Source organism: Manis javanica, chromosome 3 (genome assembly GCF_040802235.1).
Source record: "Manis javanica isolate MJ-LG chromosome 3, MJ_LKY, whole genome shotgun sequence".
NCBI lineage: Eukaryota > Metazoa > Chordata > Mammalia > Pholidota > Manidae > Manis > Manis javanica.
In genome coordinates, this window is record NC_133158.1 from 181218293 (window position 1) to 181243789 (window position 25497).

Genomic DNA, 25497 nt, shown 5'->3' on the forward strand with positions numbered 1-25497 from the left:
TTGAGAACTTCCTCTGGTTTGAGGATTATTCTAACTTTTGTTATTAGGAACCTGCTCTGGCTTGACGATTATTGTAATTTTTGTTAGCTGTATCAAAATCTTGCTGTATCTTAATTTTTATTATCTCTAAGTTGTTGTTATCCTCTGTTGCTATTGTGGAATCTGGTTACAGTGCTCAAGCTTTCTCACACAGGGACCACTGCAGAAGATTGAAAGCGTGTAGACTGTAAGGCAAGAATCCTGGAGGGGTGGAATGTGGGGAAGTTGGGGTTCCTATGGCCAGGATCCTCACTGAACTTAAGCCACCTGATGATGTAACTGGCCTGTTGCTAGGCTACCGCTTCCACACCTTTAGGTAATAAGCTATTATTGTGCTATATAGAGAGCTCGGCCCAGTGCTCTGGGCAGAGGCAGAGACACTGGTGCTCAACCTACCGCCGGGAGAACAAGCCAGGTAATAAACCCTTTCACCCCCAAGAACGTTTTGCTGTCAGTTTCTTTGGTCACACTGAATCCATAGTGAACTTGTTTGGGGCTGAAACCCACTGGCGACAGCAGCCTATGTCAACCCCCAAAATCCTTCTGCCAGTGGAGACCTTGAGAACTCTTCACAGCCACATCAGACTTCTTTGCCTCTTTTTATCCCTACTGTCCATATTTCACTTGCTTTTCTCTCTTGTTCTAAACTAACACCACCCAAATTACTTTTAGAGGTCTCTGTCTGAAGATCCACTGTGAAATAAGGTGGTTTCTCCCAACCCCTTTATCAATGCCTCTAAATAGCTCATAGTATTTCATGCTAAAGCATTCTCTTAAACTATGGTCCACACTAAAGGTTTAGGCATCACCACATATCCACAATTAGAATTTCTGGGAGTTAGGCCAGGAAATTACTCTTTTTACACCAATGTTATTCAGCACACCAGGTTATTCAGACACCTGTAAGGTTTAAGAACCACTAATTTAAAGGTTTTTCTGTTCATTGTTATGGAGAGACTTCTAGGCAGCAAAAGCAACTTAAAAGAAAAAACATTTATCGCCCCTTTCACCAATTCTTAAGGATTTATTTTATATTAATGCTAATAATGTATAATGCAAGTTATTATTCCAGAAATTACTTCAGAGTCCTTTGGCCCAGATGTAAAAGAATGTTCATCAAGATCAAAACCAAGAGCAATCCATTGACCCACAGCCCCTTTATTCCTAAGAACAATTTTGGATCCTGATTCAGATTTCCCCCAAGTTGGCTTTACACTGTTGCTCCTATTTCTTTAGCAATTCACAAATTCATATTTACGATTCATGCTGTCTGGATAATATTCAATGTAGAAGCCAGTGCCTGTAAGAAGAAAACCAGAACGCCCACCAGGACAAATGTACACAGCAGATGAAAGAAAGATGAATGCTTTGATACATACTTAGGAAACTGAAATTAAAAAGAACCAGCTAAACATCAAGAGCAAAACTAAAGAAGAAAATGAAAAACACTTCCTATTTTAAGACATAATTGCTACCATGTAGATGATTTCTATCACTTTGCACATATTCTTCACTGGTTATCTCACGTGATCTTTTCCATCAGCAGATGAGATCCTCAATGATCCATGCCAAGGTCAATGTGACTCAATTGCATTAATGAACCACTTGGCCCACTGAACAATATGCATTAATTTCTAAAGTCCATTGTAGGAAGCTTATTCGCATTCTCTGCTCCCAGTTCTTGCATGCCATCTCCGGTTCTCCCAGCTGCATCTCTCTAATTACAATGGCCTAATACAGGGATATCCTTCCTCCGAAGCTTCTCTACACAACAAAGGGCCATACCAGCATTTCTAACTTCAGCACGCCCACATGCAGATACAGCCATTACTGTCAGATTCTGAAAGGGGCCAATGCAAAGGTCAAGTACTTCCATTTTCCAAAAGAAAACAGAATGTATTATGTAAATCTAGCCTTTAAATATACATGGATTATTAGGAGTTATGCCAGAACAGTTGTAATATGTGTAAGGTGAGAAAAAATACAAATGAAATTCAAATTAGGTTGTACATTTGCTGAGCAGAAAAGCATGAAGACAAAGCTCAGGAGGAGTGAGGAGGAGGAGTCAGAATAACTGGGGAAGGTTTCACAGAAGGAGGAAGGCCCTGGAAGACACGTACTGCTTGGACAGGTGAAGAAGATATTCCTGATGTGGGCAACAGCATGAACAAAGGCCCAGTGGCAGGAATGAGCACAGCATTTGGAAAGGTCAGTGAAGGCACAGACATAGTGGGATCAGCGCATGGACCCTGGAGAGAAACAGGGGATAAGGCTGAAGAGGGGCACTGTGGGCTCAGGGGGGAAGGTCCAAGAACCTTGCTATGGTTTTTCTCTATAGGGTGCAATTTCTGATGCTGAACAAAGCTGCTGTACCACTTGAAGGTTTTCCCACACACCTTACACTCGTAGGGCTTCTCTCCGGTATGAACTCTCTGATGCTGAATGGAGGCTATCTTCTGAGTGAAAGCCTTGCCACACACCTTACATTGGTAGGGTTTTTCCCCACTATGAATTCGCTGATGGACAATAAAAAGTGACCTATAACCAAAAGCTTTCCAACACTCCTTACATTCATAGGGTTTCTCTCCAGTGTGGATGCTTTGATGTTGAGTCAAGGATGTGTCAGACCTCAAACCTTTGCCACACCCCTTAGAGTCACAGGACCCTTTTCCAATGTGATTTTTCTCATGTACAATACAGTCATAGCTGGACTTGAAAGCTTTGCCACATTCCTTACACTTGAAGGGCTTTTCTCCAGTATGACTCATCTGATGTCGAATAAGCCATGAATTATGTCTGAAGGTTTTCCCACATTCTTTACATTCATAGAACTCCATTCCACCTCGAAGTACCAGATTTGGATTTAGACTGAAAGTCTGCCACATTGCCTTGCTTTTAAAATCGAAGTGCTGAGAAACATTCCTGAGAAGTCCTACTGGCCTTCTGCCTGACTCTGATTCCTCAGAGCCTTCCTGCTTCACAGCTGGCTCTTCAGTCTTGATCCAGGACTTAGCACCTGACCAAAAAAACCACAAGTGTTCCTAATTACTGAACTGGAAAAAAAGGCAGGATCCAGTGATCCTAAATTTCTCTTGAAAAATGTGATTTTAAAAAACATACCCATGAAATAGCCACATGCATCTATAAAGGAAAATAAGAGAGAAAAAGGAAAAAAAAGTTGAAACTTGAACAACATGGGGGTTTACAGGCCCCAAAAATCCACATATAATTTTTGACTTCCTCCAAATTTAACTATTAATAGCTTACTGCTAAACAGAAGGCTCACCAATAATATAAGCAGTCTATGAACATATATTTTATATATTATATACTGCATTCTTACAATGAAGTAAGCTACAGAAAATATTTTTTAAACAATAATAAATATCCCCAAAATTGTCCAATATATTTATTGAAAAAATTCTGTGTATAAGTGGGCCTCTGCAGTTCAAAACTGTGTTGTTCAAGGGTCATCTGTAATAACATACAACTGGAAAAGTGATGGCAATAGAAATAGACCAGGAAGTGCTTCCTATGAGGAAGGCTGGGAAATGAACCAAGGCAAACGAAATGAGAATGAGAATTTCAAGAATGGGAAATAAAGAAGGCAGGAGGGTTAATAATGGGAAAGATAAGAGGGATCAGCAAGAAGTGGAAACAAAAGAGAGCAAGAAAAAAAAAAACTCAGTGAAACTCTAGGGGAAACAGATTAGCAGCCCGAGCTCCACAGGAGGTCTAGCAGGCTTAAAAGCACAAACTAGGAAAACACATACCTCAGAGCCCCACCTGTGAGCCAGGAAGCCACCCCAAATTCCAAATTCTAAATAATGATCTAATCATTCTACTTTTTAATATTCTGGGATAAATGATTATTTCTTTCAGGAAGTCAGCTGGAACACAGGTTGAACTGGAGAGCTACTAATGCTAAAAGAACCACCATTTACAAAGCCACAGTATGTGTAAGAAGTGAGGCCTGGAAACTTTCTTTCAAAAAGAAAAAAAACCCAAGCAATCAAAGTTCCCAGGACTAGTAAGCAGTCTCAGAAATTCTAGGCCCTGTGTGTGTGTGTATTGGGTGAAGTGGTGGGGTACCAGCCCATGCCCTTTCCTCTACAGCTCCACTTAGGAAAACACAAGGTAGACCCAAAGATCTTGGCACAGAGACCTTTTAGGTGATTTAGATACCAAAAAGGCACAATAAATGAATTATTTTCATTGCTGAAAGCCTAAAAACAAAACTTATAGGTGTGGCACAAATAAATCAGTTTGACCCACAATATCCTGTTTTCCTGGAAGTACGGCTGACACCCCAATTTTTTGCAAAGAAAACTGGCATAAGATCAAATATTTTCACTGGCAAGTAAGAAAAGAAGTGGTTTAGGAGCTACTGAGTCACAGCTTTTCTGTGGGAGGACAGCTGTGTATGTGGAGACACAGTGCAGCCTCCACTCTTGGGACTTCCCAGGCTTGGGCTAGAAGTGGGGAGAGGTCAGAGTGCATGGAGTGCTGCCTTATGAACAACAGGGGCCTTGTTCTCTGCTGCCAAAGAAACATCTCTGGCAGACAGGAGACACAAGACCAGAAGCCTCTAGGCTCTCTCACTCACCCGGACGGAGGCCTCTAGGAATCTCAGCTTCCCAGGGATCTGGGCCCCACGGTGCTTCCTCTCTCTCCAGCTGGGAGACCAGAACAGGCCTGGGGAATGGAAAGGCTACTCCAGCAGGAAAAAGAAAAGAGAAGTTAAGGGGAAACATTCGGATGGTTCCTAACATCTCTCTTGGCCCACCTCCTAATGGACTGTTTGGGGAGGGGAGAGAAATGGTATGTCCAGAAGGCCAAGTGAGCTACCCAGGGGTTCTGAGGAAAGGCTCTACACTGTGCTCCAAGGCAAGGCCAGGGCGACAGCAATCATCCTCAGGAAGAAAGTGCGACCTCAGCCTGACGCAGCAGAAAGGCAGTACCTCATGACAAATACATGTACTGATGTGCTGGGAGGCTCCAGCACAAAGGGAGGGCCAACATCCCCAGAACCAAGGAGGCTGGAGGAACAAAGGACTCACCTAGAGTACCAGGAAGAGTGCTGTTCCCCGGTGCCCAGAACCACTCCCTTCCCTGGGGTGTCAGCGACTCCAATTTCAAAACCAAAGGGAACCAGGGGTTTCCGCACCCAGCATCTCCAGAGGCTGGTGACTGCAGAACCTTTAGAGTCAAACCTACAGACTTCTCGAATCCTATGAAATTCTGAGGAAGGCACCGAACTATCACAAAGGGTCGCTGAGAGACCTTACCCAGGGAAGCCACGTTTGCATAATTCTCCAGCATCACCTCCCTGTACAGGGCCCTCTGCACAGGGTTCAGGCTGGCCCACTGACTCTGGGTGAAGTACACGGCCACATCCTCAAAGGTCACTGTCTCCTGAAACAAGAGGTACCTATTCAGATTCCAGGTGAGGGGCAGACGAGGGCAGCCTGAGCGGCAGGGAAGACATGGACTTGCCAGGGCCTGCAACTCTGAGCTCCGTGGAGACCAAGTCTGCTCTAGTGAGAAGAGGCCCCAGCACCCAACCAGAGGCCAGCCCTCAGCCAATGTTCCCACTTCCAAATGGAGAACCCCAGCGTCCTCCCATCTGCATGGCCAGGAACACCACATCCTACGTTCCTGGCTCCATGGATCTGCCCCTCTGGCACCCACTACCGTCATGCACTCCATAATCCTGTCGCCTCATTTCCTTACACCAATCACTTGAGGCAGCTGCCACTCACTCTGTCTCCGCCCATTCAAAGTATACACACACAGCCCCATTTGTTCTCTGTTCCTGGCTTCTCCTTGGTCTTTCCCGAAACATCTTCCACAACACACAGAGGTGCGATTCCTTAGAAATATTCCCAGCATTTTGCAAATTTCTTTTTATACTTTTAATCTTTCTAGCCAGCTCTCTTCAAGGAAACTTGCATCCTGCCTCTTCTCTGAACCACCTGTCTTTAAATAAGGTCAGCAGTGTCCTGTCCCTACCATCTCCCAGTCTTGAGCTCCACAAACACCCCTGCCAAGGTGTGCTGCTCACTCTCCTCCTGGAGTCTTTATCTTTCCAGAAGTGAAAGGAGCTAATACTTGTTGACATCAGTCCCCAGTACCAGGTTTGTAGGTGGGTACTTTAAATCATGTATTTAATTTACCTTTTATAACACATATATGAAGTAGGAATTATTACTCCCATTTTTCAAATGATGAAACTAGGGTTCAGAAAGATTAATTACTTTGCCTAAGATGATGATAGGGAAAAACTTACAAGGACAGCAGTCTAGTCCAGGTGGCTCCCCTTCTGCTGCTCTTAGCAAAGACAATAGAAACTCCCTTAACTTCCCCCTCCCCTTCACTCCCTGCTCTGCCAGGCACTTACTTCCTAAACTCACTCCCGGTTGCCAGCTCGCTTGATGTGCACGAAGGAATGTTACAGATACAGAAGCAAAAAGATGTATGTTGCTCTGTTTGCCTCTGTTCGGGGCTCAGGCTTTTGAGAGATTACTCCCCAGTGAGCCTGCCAGTGTGAAATAAAACCTCAACACTCCAAGAGCTCTGAGTACCATTTGCTTCTTCTGTCAGTGATCCAGTCCAGATTTTTTCAGTATTTTTCATAACATTTGGTTCCCTGCCCAGGAAAAACAACTGCGCTGCCCCTTTGTTGCCACTGGTTTGGGGCAAACAGTGGGGTGGTGAGGGAATGGGCAATCACAAGGGAGAAGGCATGCCCTGCCTGCTCCCTCGGCAGTCTCCCACCCAGTCACCTGGGCCAGCCCCACTCCACTGTTCCCACTGGACTCAAGGAGGCTTGTCAGGTGAGGACCTGGTTCCGACGTCAAATCTGGTAAGGCCCTGGGGTGCCTGACCCAGCCAGTCCCACCTGTTGGGGTGGAAGGGGAGCCTGATCACCTCCTGGAGACTTCTTAGAAGTCTCACAGGTAGACATTCCAGTGGGGCGATGTTTAAACTCTGGTCTTCCTGGGGGGGGGGGGGGGGCGGGGCGTGTGCACACGCGAGGCTGAAGTCATTTAGTCTCCACTGAATCTGTGATTCCACGACCTGTGCTACGGAATCTGAGTGGGCCCTCATCTGCATTCGTGGACGGCCGCCACGACATAATGGTGATTCAGCTTTGGGTGAACTGGCCCGGGACTTATACAGGTGCACCTTAGTCAAGGCTGAGCAAAGTCTCCGCGAGAAGTGCGAACGGACAGACATCTGATTGGTCTCCTCTCTAGAGGAGGCACCCCTCCCTTGTCACAGTACCATCCACGGACACGTCATGGGGTCAGGGCATAGTAACCCCACAGTCTTTGGCACTATGATCAAGAATCTCAGGAAAGATTTTCAGAATATTACAGAGTGAAATTAACTCCTGGCAGGTTAAAGGCCCTGTTTGATTCTGAATGGCCCCCCTTCAGTTTAGGGTGGCCACCAGAATGGTCTCTAAATGTCCCAACAGTCCCCCTGATCTGGCGGGTCATCACTGGAGATCCAGGTCATCCTGACCAGTTCTCATATATTAATGGTTAGGAATCGCTCAGACTCTTCCCCCTTGGGTGCAATTCGCTTACAACAGGCAGGGGCAGGGTAGGGTCTTAGTTGCCTCAACAAAGAAGCCTGAAAAGAATAAGCAGAAGCCTGAGCCTCCACAGATGCTTGCTGGTGACCTTATATGCCCTCAAGGCTGTCAGCATCCAGCCCCCAGTCCCTGATACCTGCCACTGTCAGCCTCCCTGACAACTCCAGAACCAGTGGACCCACTCTCCCCCGGACCAGCAGCCAGACTGCACCCTTGGCCGGGAGCAGGCACCCTTCAGATATCATGCTGGAGCCTGAAAGACATAATAAATATGAGACCATCCAGCCCAGCCAGTCCATGTTTTACTATCAACCCTTCTCCACAACTGACACCCCATCAGAAAAACCACAAGCCCTGGTTGATCTCATAGAATTCTTCTTGCAAATCCATCAGCCAACCTAAAAAACTGTTAACAGCTTCTCCACACCCTGGTCACAATGGAAGAGAGGAGGCAGCCGGGGTCCTTGGTCAGGGTGCATGGGCTGAAATTGCTGTCCCCGAGGAGCACCCCAAGTGGGACTTCACTACCCCTGAGGGACAGCACCAGATCCACCGATATCAGGACACCCTCCTTCAGGGGTTCAAAGTCGGGTCCAAAAAGCCTATGAACATGATCAAAGTTTCTTCAGTCACTCAACAACCAGGAAAGTCTCCTGAGGATTATTATGAAGGACTGTGTGAACAGGTTCCGGCTCAAGATGGTGGTGTGAGTAGGGCAGTGGAAATCTCCTCCCAAAACCACATATATTTTTTGAAAATACAACAAATACAACTATTCCTAAAAGAGAAACCAGAGGATACAGTACAATAGCCAGGCTATATCTACATCTGCAAGAACTCAGCATCTCACAAAAAGGGTAAGATACAAAGTCGTGACCTGGCAGGACCTGAGCACTCCCCCCACTCCAGCTCACTGGAGGGAGGAAAAGAGTCAGAGGTGGGGGGAGTGGAAGCACAGAACTGCTAAATAACCAGCCCTAGTAATCTGCACTGGGAGCACACACACACATTGCATGGTGTGCTGGATATCAGAGAAACAGAAGGGCAGGGTCTGAGATGGAGACTGCAAGCGGGTCCCCACAGCTGGCTCCCCTGGGTCAAAAGAAAAGTGGGCACTTTTTAAAAGGCTTAAAGGGACAAGGGTCAACAGCTGAACAAAATCATCCCAGCACACTGACCCCAGCAGGCTGGGCATCTTGAGGAACTTCAGGCCCCCTAACACCCTGGGGGGTTAAGCAGCCCTGAAGCCCCTCATGGCATTAAGCAGCCTGCCATTCGTTACCCCCAGGTGGCGCTACAAGCAAACCAGCTGACCCACTACAGCTGCAGAGCAGCTGGAAAGTGGCCCCGCCCACAGCAACCACACAGAGTCTCCTCCCAGCGCACAGCTAACTAGGACAGGCAGTGGAAGCTGGAGCAAGGTCCAGAAGGCACAAAGGGGCACCATTCTCACAGAAGAACACACCTGGGGCTGCTGGGACTCCCTGCAGTGCTCCAGGATAGCCCAAGGCAACCTAGCCCACGGCAGCTCATGAGATTGTCCCAGTCTGCTCCCAGTGTGTAACTGGCACAGGCAGTGGAAGCTGGAGCAAGGTCCAGAAGTAATGAAGGGGCACCATTCTCGTAGGGGAACACACTCAGCATGGCTGTAAATCCCAGCAGCACTCTAGGCTAGCCTGAGGGTGGCCCCACCCACGACAGCTCAGTAGATTGTCTCAGAGTTTGCTCCTGGTGTGTAGGTAACCGGCACAGGCAGCGGAAGCTGGAGCAAGGTCCAGAAGGAACGAAGGGGTGCCCATTATCACAGGAGAACACACCCGGCATGGCTGCAATCCCCCCACAGTGCTCTAGGCTAGCCAGAGGGTGGTCCCACCCATGGCAGCTCAGGAGATTGTCCCAGAGTCTGCTGCCAGTGTGCGGGAAACCAGCACAGGCAGCAGAGAAGGGCAAGGCAACCAACAACTAGGAAGGGACTTTGTTCTCCCAGCTGACATATGTGGCACCTGCCCACGACCATTTCCATCACCATGAAAAGGCAGAAGAATCTGGTCCAGTCAAAAATCAATCAGACAACTCCAGACAGAGGGCCTGGTAAGATAGATATAACTAATCTTCCTGAAAAAGAATTCAAAATAAAAGTCATAACCATGCTGATGCACCTGCACAGAAATATGCAAGAGCTAAGGGATGAAGTCCGGAGGGAGACAACAGAAATGAAACAAACAATGGAAGGATTTAAGAGCAGACTGGGCGAGGTGCAAGAGACTTTAATGGAATAGAAATCAGAGAACAGGAATACAGAGAAGCTGAGGCAGAGAGAGATAAAAGGATCTCTAGGAATGAAAGAATATTAAGAGAATTGTGTGACCAATCCAAACAGAACAATATTGGCATTATAGGGGTACCAGAGGAAGAGAGAGAGAAAGGGATAGTAGGGTCTTTGAAGAAATAATTGCTGAAAATTTCCCCAAGTTAGGGAAGGAAATAGTCACTCAGACCATGGACACCCACAGATCTCCAAACACAAGGAACCGAAGGAGTACAACACCAAGATATAAAATAATTAAAATGGCAAAGATCAAAGACAAGGACAAAGCATTAAAGGCAGCCAGAGAGAGAAAAAAGATTACCTACAAAGGAAAACCCATCAGGCTATCAGACTTCTCAACAGAAAGCTTACAGGCCAGATGACAATGGCATGATGTTTTTAATGCAATGAAACAGAAGGGCCTTGAACCAAGAATACTGTTTCCAGCACGATTGCCATTTAAATTTGATGGACGTAAACAATTTCCATACAAGCAAAAGTTGAAGGAATTTACCTCCCACAAACCACCTCTACAGCATATTTTAAAGGGACTGCTTGAGATGGAAGCACTCCTAAGACAAAATAGATGTCACCAGAGAAAATAAACTCACAGTAAAGAAAAAAGACCAATGAAATACTAACTAAAGGCAAAAAATAAAATCAACTATCCAGAAAAACACTCAAATGAAACACAAAGAGTACAGAATAAAACACCTAACATATGAACAATGGAGGAGGAAGACTAAGAAGGGAAAGAAATAAAGAATCATCAGATTGTGTTTATAATAGTGTAAAAAGAGAGTTAAGTCAGATGGATAGTAAAGAAGCTAACTTTGAACTTTTGGTAACCACGAATCCAAAGCCTGCAGTGGCAACAAGTACATATGTATCAATAATCACCCTAAATGTAAATGGATTGAATGAACCAATCAAAAGACACAGTTATAGAATGGATAAAAAAGCAAGAACATCTATATGCTGCTTACAAGAGACTCACCTCAAACCCAAAGATATACACAGACTAAAAGTGAAGGGATGGAAAAAGATATTTCATGCAATGGGGAGAAAAAAGCATGTGTTGCAGTACTTATATCAGACAAAATAGACTTCAAAACAAAGAAAATAACAACAGATAAAGAAGGACATTACATAATGATAAAGGGGTCAGTCCAACAAGAGGATATAACCATTATAAATATATATGCACCCAATACAGGAGCACCGACATATGTGAAACAAATACTAACAGAATTAGAGGAGGAAATAGAATGCAATGCATTCATTTCAGGAGATTTCAACACACCACTCACTCCAAAGGACAGATCAACCAGACAGAAAATAAGTAAGGACATGGAGGCACTGAACAACACACTAGAACAGATGGACCTAAAAGACATCTACAGAACTCTACACACAAAAGCAGCAGGATACACATTCTTCTCAAGTGCACATGGAACATTCTCCAGAATAGACCATATAGTAGGCCACAAAAAGAATCTCAGTAAATTCAAAGACTGAAATTCTACCAACCAACTTCTCAGATCACAAAGGTATAAAACTAGAAATATATTGTACAAAGAAAACAAAAAGGCTCACAAACACATGGAGGCTTAACAACATGCTCCTAAATAATCAATGGATCAATTACCAAATTAAAACAGAGATCAAGCAATATATGGAGACAAATGACAAAAACAGAACAAAGCCCCAACTTCTGTGGGATATAGCAAAGGCAGTTCTGAGAGGAAAGTATATTGCAATCCAGGCCCATTTAAAGAAGGAAGAACAATCCCAAATGAATAGTCTAAAGTCAGAATTATTGAAACTGGAAAAAGAAGAACAAATGAGGCCCAAAGTCAGCAGAAGGAGGGACATAATAAAGATCAGAGAAGAAATAAATAAAATTGAGAAGAATGAAACAATAGAAAAAAAATCAATGAAACCAAGAGCTGGTTCTTTGAGAAAATAAACAAAATAGATAAACCCCTATCCAGACTTATTAAGAGAAAAAGAGAATCTACACACATAAAGAGAATCAGAAATGAGAAAGGAAAAATCACAACGGACACCACAGAAATACAAAAAATTATTAGAGAATACTATGAAAATATATATGCTAACAGGCTGGGAAATCTAGAAGAAATGGACAACTTCCTAGAAAACTACAACCTTCCAAGACTGACTAAGGAAGAAAAAGAAAATCTAAACAGACCAATTACCACCAACAAAATTGAATTGGTAATCAAAAAACTACCCAAGAGGAGAACCCCCAGGCCAGATGGATTCACCACTGAATTTTACCAGACATACAGAGAAGACATAATACCCATTTTCCTTAAAGTTTTCCAAAAAATAGAAGAGGAGGGAATACTTCCAAACTCATTCTACGAAGCCAGCATCACTCTAATACCAAAACCAGGCAAAGAACCCACCAAAATAGAAAATTACAGACCAATATCCCTAATGAACATAGATGCAAAATTACTCAACAAAATATTAGCAAACCGAATTCAAAAATACATCAAAAAGATCATCCACCATGATCAAGTACGATTTATTCCAGGGATGCAAGGATGGTATAACATTCAAAAATCCATCAACATCATACACCACATAAACAAAAGAAGAACAAAAACCACATTATCATCTCCATAGATGCTGAAAAAGCATTCAACAAAATTCAACATCCATTCATGATAAAAACTCTCAGCAAAATGGGTAAAAAGGACAACTACCTCAACATAATAAAGGCCATATATGATAAATCCACAGTCAACATCATACTGAACAGCAAAAAGCTAAAAGCTTTTCATCTAAGATCGGGAACAAGACAGGGATGCCCACTCTCCCCAATGTAATTCAACATAGTATTGGAGGTCCTAGCCACGGCAATCATACAACACAAAGAAATATAAGGCATCCAGATTGGTAAAGAAAAAGTCAAACTGTCACTATTTGCAGATGACATGATATTGTACATAAAAAACCCTAAAGAATCCACTCCAAAACTACTAGAACTAATATCTGAATTCAGCAAAGTTGCAGGATACAAAATTAATACACAGAATTCTGTGGCTTTCCTATACACTAATGATGAGCTAGCAGAAAGAGAAATCAGGAAAACAATTCCATTCACAATTGCATCAAAAAGAATAAAATACCTAGGAATAAACCTAACCAAGGAAGTGAAAGACCTATACCCTGAAAACTACAAAACACTCTTAAGAGAACTTGAAGAGGACACTAACAAATGGAAATTTATCCCATGCTCTTGGGTAAGAAGATTTAATATTGCCAAAGGGCCATCCTGCCTAAAGCAATCTACAGATTCAATGCAATTCCTATAAAAATACCAACAACATTCTTCAACAAACTGGAAAAAATAGTTCTAAAATTCATAAGGAACCACAGAAGACCCTGAATAGCCAAAGCAATCCTGAGAAGGAAGAATAAAGCAGGGGGGATCTCACTTCCCAACTCAAGCTCTACTACAAAGCCACAGTAATCAAGATAATTTGGTACTGGCACAAGAACAGACCAGTCGAACAGAACAGAGAGTTCAGGTATTAACCCAAACAAATACAGTCAATTAATACATGATAAAGGAGCCAAGGAAATACAATGGGGAAATGACAGCCTCTTCAACAGCTGGTGTTGGCAAAACTGGACAGCTACATGTAAGAGAATGAAACTGGATCACTGTCTAACCCCATACACAAAAGTAAATTCAAAATGGATCAAAGACCTGAATGTAAGTCATGAATCCATAAGACTCTTAGAAAAAAACATAGGCAAAACTCTCTCAGACATAAACATGAGCAACTTTTTCATGAACATATTCCCCCAGGCAAGGGAAACTAAACCAAAGATGAACAAGTGGGACTATATCAAGCTGAAAATCTTCTGTACAACAAAGGAATCAATAGAACAAAAAGGCATCTTACAGTATATGGGAGAATATACTCATAAATGACAGATCCGATAAAGGATTGACATCCAAATATACAAAGAGCTCACACACCTCAACAAACAAAAAGCAAATAATCCAATTAAAAAATGGGCAGAGGAGCTGAACAGACACTTCTCCAAAGAAGAAATTCAGATGGCCAAGAAGCACATGAAAAGATGCTCCACACCGCTAATCATCAGAGAAATGCAAATTAAAACCACAATAACGTATCACCTCACACCAGTAAGGATGGCCAACATCCAAAAGACAAACAACAACAAATGTTGGCGAGGATGTGGAGAAAGGGGAACTGTCCTACACTGCCAGTGGGAATGTAAATTAGTTCAACCATTGTGGAAAGCAGTATGGAGATTCCTCAAAAAACTCAAAATAGAAATATCATTTGAGTGAAGAATTCCACTCCTAGGAATTTACCCTAAGAATGCAGCAGCCCAGTTTGAAAAAGACATATGCACCCCTATGTTTATCACAGCACTATTTACAATAGCCAAGAAATGGAAGCAACCTAAGTGTCCATCAGTAGATGAATGGATAAAAATGTGGTACATATGCACAATGGAATATTATTCAGCCATAAAAAGAAAACAAATCCTAACATTTGCAACAACATGGATGGAGCTAGAGGGTATTATGCTCAGTGAAATAAGCCAGGCAGAAAGAGATAAGTATCAAATGATTTCACTCATCTGTGGAGCATAAGAATAAAGATAAAAACTGAAGGAACAAAACAGCAGCAGACTCACAGAACCCAAGAATGGAGTAACAGTTACCAAATGGAAAGGGACCAGGGAGGATAGGTGGGAAGGGAGAGAAAAGAGGGCAAAGAGGGCATTACGATTACCAGACATAATATAGGGGTTGGCGGGCACAGGGAGGGCTGTACAATGCAGAGAAGACAAGTAGTGATTCTGTAGCATCTTGCTACGCTAATGGACAGTGACTGTAATGGGGTATGTGGGGGGGACTTGATGATGGGGGGAGTCTAGGAACCATAAGATTGCTCATGTAATTGTAGATTAATGATACCAAAATAAAAATTAAATAAATTTTTTTTAAAAAGTCTGTGTGAAGCTTATCATATCTACACCCCCTTCAATCCTGAGTCACCAGGGAGCCAATAAATGGTCAACACCTCATTCATAGCTCAAACTGCCCCAGACATCAGAAAAAAAGCTCCAAAACTTAAAGGCTTTGCCAGGATGAATATCACTCAGCTGATTAAAATTGCCAACAAAGTATATCTAAACAGAGAGGTTCAGGCTGACAGAGAGGCTGAAAGAGAAATGAAGAAAAAAAACCAGCCTCCTGGAAACCACACTAAAAGAGAGATGACCAAAAGGCAGAGAAGTGCCGACAACCAAGTGGGGGGAGGCCTAGGACCCCCCATCCAGGGACCAGTGTGCTTACTGTAAAGAGAAGGGGCATTAGAAGAACAAATGCCCCGACGGAGCCAAAGTCCTAGTTGCTGCCGGGAGGAGCCCATAGGGAAAGGCTCTGGCCTAGCAGGAGCAGACTCAGACTGACAAGGATTTTTTTTTTTTTTTTCCTTTCCACTGTCTTGGCTTTGGGCACACACTTTATTGCATTTAATGTTGTATATAATCATTTCCCAAACTATACATGTGCACTCCTTTTAATCCTCAAAGTCCCAGGGCCTACCACATAGTAGGCAACAAGAAATACTTGATCTTCAAAATATGGCCACTCATGCATCCATAATCCTTTTTTACAGTATGAAAGGTTGATATTCAGGCCCCCCGTGTACATTTTAAGGAATATAATTCCCAAAAAGCTCTTTTTTAAGAGGTGAGTAACAGCTTGTGTTTGTTCCCCTTCAAAATCAAGATAACATTCAGATGAGTGTGTCAGCCATAATTGTTTTACCTTGGTTTTTCATTTTTAGTAAGTATGAAATACTCAGTACCTATAAGCCCTGGTCAAAATGAAAGTGGGGGTCCAAAATATGAATTTTATGGTTGACACAAGGGCAGAACACTCTGTGGTCACCCTCCCTGTAGCCCCCTTCAGTGAAAAAGACTGCAGCTATTCTTGGAACCACAAAGACAGCAGCAGTACCCCTTCTCACACAAGAGGCGAGAGCAGGCATGCAGGAACACATGATCAGACTCAGAGAGGCAGGCATTCTAATTGTCAGTCGCCCTAGAAAACCCCGCTATCAGTCAAAAAGCCAGGAGGAGGGTACTGGCCTATTCAAGACCTGCAAGCCATTAACAAAGTGACTGTTTCTTTACACCCAGTGGTTCCAAATCTGTACACCCTCCTCAGCCAGATCCCAGAGTCTACCAAATGATTCACTTGCCTAGATTTAAAGATGCCTTTTTCTGCCTCTGGCTGGCACCCCAAATCCAGCTGTTTGCCTTTGGATAGACTGAACTGGATAGAGGGCAGCAGATGCAGTTAACATAGATGTAGCTTCCACAAGAGTTCAGAAACTTACCCACTCTCTTTGGAGAGACATTGGCTGCAGACCTTGACAGCTTTCTGAGGGATGCCACGTGCTGCACCCTCCTCCAGTATGTAGATGACCTCCTCCTTGCCAGTGACACCCAGAAAGTTGTGCAAAAAGCAGAAAGGCCCTCCTGCAACTCCTGTCAGACTCAGGATACCAAGTCTCATAAAAAGGGCACAAAAAATCTGCCAGCTGCAAGTCTGGTACTTGGGCTTCCTCCTCACCCAGGGAGAAAGGACGCAAGGGCCAGAGAGGAAAATGATCATTGACTCCTTGAGCCAGCCCCGGCCGAGGTGGGGACATGCAAGAATTCCTAGGGGCCACCAGGTTCTGCAAAAACCTGGATTCCTGGATTTTTAGCAATGGCAAGGCCCCTCTGCAGCCTCCTGTGGGGGCCAGATTGAAAGGCCCCTGCCTGGACAAAAGAGGCAAGAGTCACCTTCCTGGAAATAAAAGTTGCTTCAGAGCAGGCATCAACCCTGGGCCTGCCAGATATAAAAAGGCCCTTCAATTTCTTTGTACATAAAAAAGTAGCAATTCTGCATTGCAAAGAACATCGAAAGAAAAACAACCCTATATAACACAGGGGAACCAGCTAGCAGATAAAGCAGCTAAAACAGTGGCCAATAAAAACAGATAAAGCTCCTTCTCTCATTATGGCCCTAACACCCCCTGTGGAAGCTCCTCCACCCAAGCACTCTAAAAAAGAAAAAGACTGAGCCATAGTTGAAGGAGCCACCCTAAAAAAAAAAAAAAAAAAAGCAATACTCATCAGCCAGTTGCCAGCATTATGCCGAGCACTTAAGTAAGCAGTGTGTGACTTGTGCCAGAAATAACACTCAGTCTGCATCACGACCCCTGCCCAGTGTCCAAAAAGCAGGAGTTGCCCCCCTTGAAGACCTTGAGATAGACTTCACAGATGTCCATCCAAGAAGACTCAGATAAATCCTAGTAATAATGTGTACATACTCTGGCTGGGTCAAAGCCTTCCCAACCAGGACAGAATAAAGCTGGGAGGTAGCCAAAGTCCTCCTGAGAAAAATTGTGCCTCAGTTTAGCCTACAGTCTACAATTCACAGTGACAATAGACCTGCCCTTGTAGCAGATGCAGTAAATCTCTCAACATTACCTGAAAACTCTACACTGCATACAGGCCACAAAGTTCAGGGAAAGTGAAGCAAATGAATCACACCCTCAAGGGAACCCTAGCTAAGTTTTGCCAAGAAACTGGCCTCCTATGGCCGGACCTACTGCCCCTTACCCTCCTGTGTGCTCACTGCACACCTGGGACTCAAAGCTTTTCCCCTGTTGAATTAGTGTATGGACACCCTCACCCATGTCTAGGAAGCCCCCCAGGAAACCTACACCAGATAGGAAATACAGGAGTTAAGAGAACAGCTCCAAGTCTTAAGAGCCACCCTAAATAAGCTGCAACAATACACTATAGAAAGAGCCCTGATTTCCTTAGGGACCCCAGTACATTCCTTCCAGGCTGGGGACTCAGTCTAAGTCAAAGATTAAAAAAGGGACCCCCTCAAACCTCAGTGGACTGGCCCCCACATTGTTGCTCTAACCACTCCTACTGCCCTCAAAGTTGCAGGCATCACTCCGTGCGTCCATCATTCCAGAGTGAAAAAGGCCCATAATTCAGACGAAAAAAATACATCAGTAGAAGGCCCAGCTAGACCTCCAGAATCCTCTCTGCCTCGGCATCTGACTAATAAACACCTGCGTGCTGTGGATCCTGGGCCTCGCTGGAGTGATTTCTTTAATCCTAGGCATTGAACTCTCTGCTGTTATCCCCTGGACCGGACTATTCCTCAAAAAGTTGCCCTATTGTCTATTGGGCAATTGTAAGTTGTTTTCCCGTGCTTACCTGTTTCTCCTGCATCTCCCCACTACCACTCTGTGATATTATTATTATACCTTCTTTTCCTTCCCTTCCTCCCCCTTACTCCCGGGGAACATTGGTGTGGTTGCATAAAGTCAGACAAATGGGAAACTGGAGTCAGTGCCTATACCTATACACCTGCTAAATATTATGATAATAGGGCCACCCTTTGCCTTAAAGACGGGAAAGGTACTGAACTAAAACAATAAATAAATGAGACCCAGACTGTGCAATTAGGGGAAGAAAGAAATCCACTGTCTGCTGGACCTACCTCACCCACATTAGAATGTCTGACAGGGGAGAGTCCAGAACCAAGCACAAAGGGAGAGGGATGAAAAGGTCAAACAGGCCCTAAAGGCACTAACTAAACAGCCAGTTTACCACAAAATATTGACCTCTCAAGTTTTTCCATAACAGATTAAGCAGTGTAGTATTACTACGGGGATCTGCCTTCAGTTGCTTGAGTGTCCTCAGCAACCACTGCACAAACTTGGTAGAGAGCTGTGCTAAAGAAGTATGCCAAGGAGGACTGAGCATGGGGGTTGGGGGGGTGCGGGGGTGCTGGGGACACGTGCCCCTCCTGCTTTCTAATTTTAATCAGCCCTTGAAAAGGTGCCCATTCCCTCCAATTGTGCAACCCCCCTCTGACATCTGCGCCTATAGAGCTGCAAATGTTAAAATAGAATCCATGGCTAACAACTTTTTTAACTGGCCTTGCTGGGTCAGCGGTTCTGTTATTCCTTGAACTATTAGTGAAACCCTGCATCTTTAACTAGCTCATTAACTTTACCAGGGAATGCATTTCCTCCATAGAGCTCATGTATATGCAGAGCCATTATGACCCTATCATAAACCGAGGAGATGATGGCCCCTAAAATGAAGTGTTTAAAGGGGCATCAAAGGGGGGAGTGATAAAGAATAACTTACAAGGACACCAGTCTAGTCCAGGTGGCTCCCCTTCTGCTGCTCTTCTTAGCAAAGACAATAGAAACTCCCTTAACTTCCCCCTCCCCTTAACTCCCTGCTCTGCCAGGCACTTAGTTCCTAAACTCACTCCCTGTTGCCTGCTCACTTGCTGTGCACATAGGAATGTTACAGATACAGAAGCAGAAAGATATATATTGCTCCCTTTGCCTTTGTTCAGGGCTCAGACTTTTGGGAGATTACTCCCCTCTGAGCCCTCAGGTGTGAAATAAAGCCTCAACACTCCAAGACCTCCTAGTGCCGCTTGCTTCTTCCGTAAGTAATCCAGTCCAGGTTTTTTCAGTATTTCCCATAACAACAACACAGCCAGGGAGCAATTGAGCTGGTACTTCAGTCCAGATCTGTCAAACAACAAAACTGGACTCTTCCCATATGCCAACCAGCCTCCCACACTAGGCTTATGAACTTCTCCAAAAACATGCCTAACCCCTGTACCTGCTGCCCCATCAGGTTAGAAGAACAGGTTGGGAGAAGAGTTTCTCAAACTCCCAACTCCCAAAATCACCTGTCAGTCCATCTTTACCACGCTCCCTCAAAGTCCCATGAGCTCCCTCACCCAATTTGGACTGAAGGGTCAGCTATTTCGAAACTTCACACCTCATCCTGGGAGCCAGAGACTCTGAAGCTTCCATGACGCCCAAGAGCAGCCCTTAATGGTGTCCACTGGCTACTTCATCTGCTTCTGCAATCAGGATAGTGCAGACCACAGAAATGAGGTTCTCACACTGGAGGGGGCTTCATGATTTCTGTGCCTTCCCCGTGCTAATGGCCCTACAGATGACCTCACCTCCTGGGATTCTCATGACCCGATGCAGTCAGCCTTGTTGTTTCCAGCCACTGAAAGTGAAAACACCTACCAACAGGGGCTCAACTAAGCTCCTGTGTATGACACTCTCTCCTGGTAGCAGCCTGTGCAGTGGAGTCAGCAAGGACACAGGGAGAAGAGAATGCTACTATAATTGTTCCTGGAGGAAGCACGAAGCAACGCACCCCAAGGATAAATTCTGGCAACTCGTACTGCTCACAGCAGCTTTACTGGCTCTATACTCAGTTCCTTATGGGGGGGGGGGGGTCCTTTTAAAACAAGAACAATTAGGGAACTCAGTTCCAAAGGAAACAATGGAAAAAAAAAAAAGAACAAATCATGACACTCATCAAACTGGGGAATGATGAGATCTAAATGGCCCTCAAAACTCAAGAGTAAGAAAATGAACAACCCAATTAAAAAGTGGACAGAAGATCTGAACAGATGCCTAAGTAAAGAAGGTATACAGAGACCAAATAGGTATATGAAAAGATGTTCTACATGTATGTCCTCGTAAGTCATATGCAAATTAAAACAATGAGATACCACCACATACCTACTAGAAGGGCCAAAATGCTGGTGAGGATGTGGAGCAACAGGAACTCACACTCACTGTTGGTGGGAATGCAAAATGGCATAGCCGCTTCAGAAAAGTTTGGTGGTTTCTTACAAAACCAAACATTTTCTTACCATATATCCAGCAATCAGGCTCCTTGGTTTCTTCCCAAATGAGCTGATTATATTCACCCAACCTGCACACAGATGTTTATAGCAGCTTTATTCAGAACTGCCAAAACTTGGAACCAACCAAGATATCCTCAGTATGTGAATGGATAAATTAACTGTCATATATCCAGATAATGGAATATTACTCAGCACTAGAAAGAAATATGCTACCAAGTCATGAGAAATGACTATACACTGTATGATTCCAACTATATGACACCTGGAAAAGATAAAACAATATATAGGCAGTAAAAAAATCAGGGTTCCAGGGAGAGAGGGATCAACAGGCAGAGCACAGGAATTGTTAAATCCACGTATACTCTAATAATGGATAAATCTCATATACATTTGTAACTCATACACTACTGTACAACACCAAGAGGGAAGCCCTAATGAAAACTATGGACACTGGATGATTATGCGACGATGCAGGCTCATCAACTGTAACAAATGTACCACTCTGATGGGGGATGATGACAATGGGGGAGGCTATGGATATGTGGGGGCTTATATTCTCTGTATTTGCTCCTCAATTTTGTTATCTTAGCAACTTCTCTAAAAAATAGTTCTCAACTTCTTTAAAAGTTCTAAAATTTCTCTAAAAAATAAAGTCTACTTAAAGGAAAAAAGGGGGAGCAATACTTAAATCCCTTACTTGGACTATAATATGGTCCTAATTGACTGACACCCTTCTACTACCAACTCACAACCAGGAGTTAGACACCTTCTTAACATATAAATCCAACCATGTCACAACCCTGCTTAAAATCCTTTAGTGCCTTCTCACTGAACCCAGAATAGAAACCAGCCTTCATTCACAGTGACATACAAGCCATAGGCCTTAACGCCTCACACTGAAGTACTTTCTCTGACCTCTCCCCATTTCTAGAGCACACCAGCTTTCTCCCCCACTCAGGGCCTTTGCATGGAAAGCTCTTCATTACCCCTCTCTTCAGTAGTTTCCAAAACTGTTTCTATGTCACCCTCAAGGTCTCACCCTCATGTTACCACCTCGGTGGGGCTTCCCTGACCATTATATTCAGAGGTAGCTTCTTTGGGGATTCTCAGATTTGAGAAAGTGCATAGGAATCAGCGGGAGAGCTTGTTACAAGATTCCTGACCCCACACACTCTCCTCCCCAGTCTGACTCTGGGTCTGTGGTGAGGCCCAAGAATTCACAATTCTAATGAGTTCCTAGATGATGCTGATGATGCCCACCTGCGGACCACACTTTTGAGAAGCACTATACTTTAGCAACATGTAATTATGGTATTAATTTATTTGCTTACAGACTGTCTATTTTGTTCAAAGTACCCTTGAGAAAAGGATGTTTGTCTGCATTATTCAGTACTCTGCACACAGCATTTAGAAAGTGCAAAGGAAAGAACACTGCAGGTCTCTCTGAGATACATCTACAATTTGTGGGACAATCTGTTCAATCAAGAATTTCTCTGGTTTTGAGACAGGGACCATGGGCTTAGATAGAGAAGGGTGGAAAAAGCAAGGCAAGATACTTACAGTCAAAGCAATGTAACCATGTTAAGTCCCTATAGAAACTCTGTGTTCAGCATTATTCAAAGTCAAGGTCACACTAATTCTCTAGGGTAAAGATACCCGACTAGGAATATAGACATCTTCAGTGAGATCAGTTAAAGGTCAAAAGGCCAGGAGCAACTTGGCCTGGAATGTTTGAGTGTTCCGCAAGAGTATCTCAGCAGAACCCGTGACTTCACTGTAAACAGCCCTGGCAAACAGACAACAACCCAGCCCACCCTGAGGACAGGGCAGGTGCTACAAGTCCACACCCTAAGCCCTCAATTCCCAAAAATCCTGTCCTGCCTATAAATCCTCTAGACAACACACCACCCGGGGGCTCTCTTGTCCCCCTCCTGAGGTGAGCCAGGAGCTCTTTCCTCTCACTTTATTTCTAAATAAAAGCCTGTACCTTGCTCTCCTACCTTGGGTGTTTGTGAAGCTCATTCTTCGGCTTTGTGAACAAGAACCGCGGCATCATCTTCAGCAGGGAATTTTTATTTGTAGAACATGATCTGGATTTCCCCTTGCAGCGGGAATTTATCTTGGGTCCCCCCTTTTCCACTTAAACCTACACATCAAACTCATCACTCTGATACACAAAACTCTTATTTCTTCCACCACACGTTTAAAAACGGAGCCCTGGGGATAGACTCAAGGGGGAAACCACAGCCTGACCAAGTTAGACCTTCTTTGTCCTTTTCTGATCATCTGATTGCTAATGTGATTTTTAAAAGACTGAAAGGAAGCTCATCTCACCTGAGGCCAAGTTGTTTGGAACATGGCGGATATCCCCTGGCTTCGTGCACTGTCTTCTTGATGTGGAAAAGCAAGAACCTTAGAAGCTAAGAGAAGAAGAGCCATGAGTGCAAGAGTCCCTGTGCTGCATCATCCACAGCCGGCCAATGGCTGACCCATTCTCATTTACAGCACAGACAGGAGACTCTACCAGGCCCGCCTCCGCCTGATCGCCCCAACGTCCTCATGAGTTGCTCTGCCTGCTCCTCGGGACACTCCTCCATCTGGTCACCCAGGTTTCCTCAGCCCATTCACACAGAGTGGACCGAGGAATCCAAGACGAATTCTGCCCCTACAGTCCTGTGTCTGAACGAACCTAAAAACCTGAAAAAAGGCGCTTACAGGGACCATGACACAGACCCAGAACAGGTGCCTATGGAGAGAAAGGACAGGGGTGGCTGGGTGTGGACTGCAAATAAAACAGTGGTCCAGTGAGTGAGACTGACCGGGATCTCCACCCAGGAAAGCAGGAGACCCACAGAACATCAGAAACGTCAGCTCCGCGCGCAGGATGCCTTTCAGCCAATTTCTTTAGGACACCAGAGGATCACACCGCGGCGGACAAGGGGCTGGAGCAGAGCTCTAGAAGGCCGCGCAGCCGCTTCGGGCTGCTTCAGAAAGACCCAGACGCCGGAGCTCCGGATTAGGGAGGAGCGGGCTACCACCCGGGCTGAGTTCGAGGGAGGGGCACTGACGAGCCGCCGGGAGAGCGAGGAAGCCGGGAACCGGCAGCGGACCTGGTACGCACAGGAAGGTGGAGCCCACGCTCGCTCACTCGCTCGCTCACTCTGGACACCGAGAAGCCAGTAGCGACACGCAGAAGCGGAAGCGAGAGCACGCGCCCGGCACCCTTCTAGGCCATCCGGAGGCCTTCCGTCTCAGTGGTCCCTGCGGCCTGGCCCACGTGACTCTGCCGGGCTGGCGGGAGAAGCGTGCTGCCGGTTGGCTCCTGCCTGCGTGGTTACTGGCTGGCGCCCAACCGCAGCGCTGCTGGCAGGTCCCCCTTTTCGCTGCAACGGCTGGAATCGAGTGGAGGCTCAAGTGTCCTGGCACTGATGCAGCCTCGTTCTACGCAGACTTCGTCTTTTGGGCTCATTAACGGGATGGAGCTGGAGCTCTCTGCTGCCTTTACTCCATGATCACCTGGGCTGGGCAGGTCTGGGGAGAATGGCTCTTGTGCCATCCTGCTTGATTCCTAGACTGAGTAGCCTTTAGGAAAACCATGATTTCCATCTGCCCGTTTAAATCCTCCTCCATTTCCAGGACCTAGGCATGTAGGGAGCCGTTTAGGGCAGATACATTAGTAACCAAGATAATGGTGACTAAGGTTGCCAGGCATGCCTATATATACAGGGCATGTCCTTATATTAAATGATTTTGTTCTGTATTGACTTTCGCAGGACACGTGAAATGTCTCATGTTTAGCTTTTTCCAGTAGGTTACCAAAAAATCTGGTTTGAAGCTATTTTTCCAACCAGTAGCTAGCATTTACATCATTTAAATGTCAACACTGGCTGAAAAAAAAAATCATACCTCCACAAGTACGATAAAGGATTCCTTTATCGGCTGTCCTGCAGGTTTCGCTGAGTAAAATGAAGGGAGGTGGCGGGGAGAAAGGACTGGGAATTAAGAGGTTAAAAATACTTTTTATATCAAGAAAGGTTGTTCTTTGACCAAATCATGAGCAAGTAACTGACATTAATTTAATTTATATAACTTCTCCCAGTACACATGCTCTGGAAATCAGCCAATAAGAGACATCATCACTTCCCCGGTCCCCATTAACTATACTAATAAAAATTAGCAAATCAATAGCAACCCAAGCTTCTGAACACGAGCCAATCAATGACAAACAGCCCTCAAGTCAGCCAATCACTAACAGTCCTACCTACTGGACAACAGCTGTTTAGCAGGTGACCTCACCATATGCTTCTGAAAATTACTAGGCCAATAGGAGCCTTACTCCAATGACCACTTCTTGACAATGTAGTTGCCAATATAAACAGACTTTTACTTCAACCACTCTCATATTTCTACTGAACTCAGTTCCAGATACATGTCTCCTACTCACCAAGCATTTCAGTGCTATAAATGTGAACTGGCCTTCCACTGCTAGAAGATATAATGGCCCTGGATATCTGGATACATAGCTCTATCCCACGCCTTTCACAGGAATTAAACTTAGTTACTGACCAACTTAGCAATTAGAAGTCCTCTCTCGGGTACTTGAGATATCTCCTGCTGCATTAACAAATCACCCCAAAACTTTGTGGATGAAAACAATACACTTATTATCTCATAGAGTGTCTGTGGGTCAGTGAGTTCGACACCACCTATTTTGGATACTTGGACCCAATTCCAATTTGTACA

At 44.6% G+C, this 25497-nt stretch overlaps 1 protein-coding gene across 8 annotated transcripts; it reads right to left on the minus strand.

Moving 5' to 3' along the window:
* Positions 1–1043: 1043 nt before the first annotated feature.
* ZNF621 (zinc finger protein 621) lies at positions 1044–23945 on the minus strand. Of its 8 annotated transcripts, none has more exons than XM_017659305.3 (6): positions 23574–23945; positions 23089–23174; positions 5100–5454; positions 4646–4750; positions 3160–3180; positions 1044–3055 (listed from the first exon to the last, which is right to left on the minus strand). In XM_017659305.3, the coding sequence occupies exons 1-6, from the start codon at positions 23611–23613 to the stop codon at positions 2082–2084; spliced, it is 1581 nt and encodes a 526-aa protein (XP_017514794.1). In that variant the 5' UTR covers positions 23614–23945; the 3' UTR covers positions 1044–2081. The 8 variants fall into 8 exon arrangements, with proteins under 8 accessions (XP_017514794.1, XP_017514799.3, XP_017514796.1 ...); XM_017659310.3 differs by having other exon boundaries at positions 5328–5454; positions 23574–23944; XM_017659307.3 differs by having other exon boundaries at positions 23865–23939.
* Between the last annotated feature and the right edge of the window lie 1552 nt (positions 23946–25497).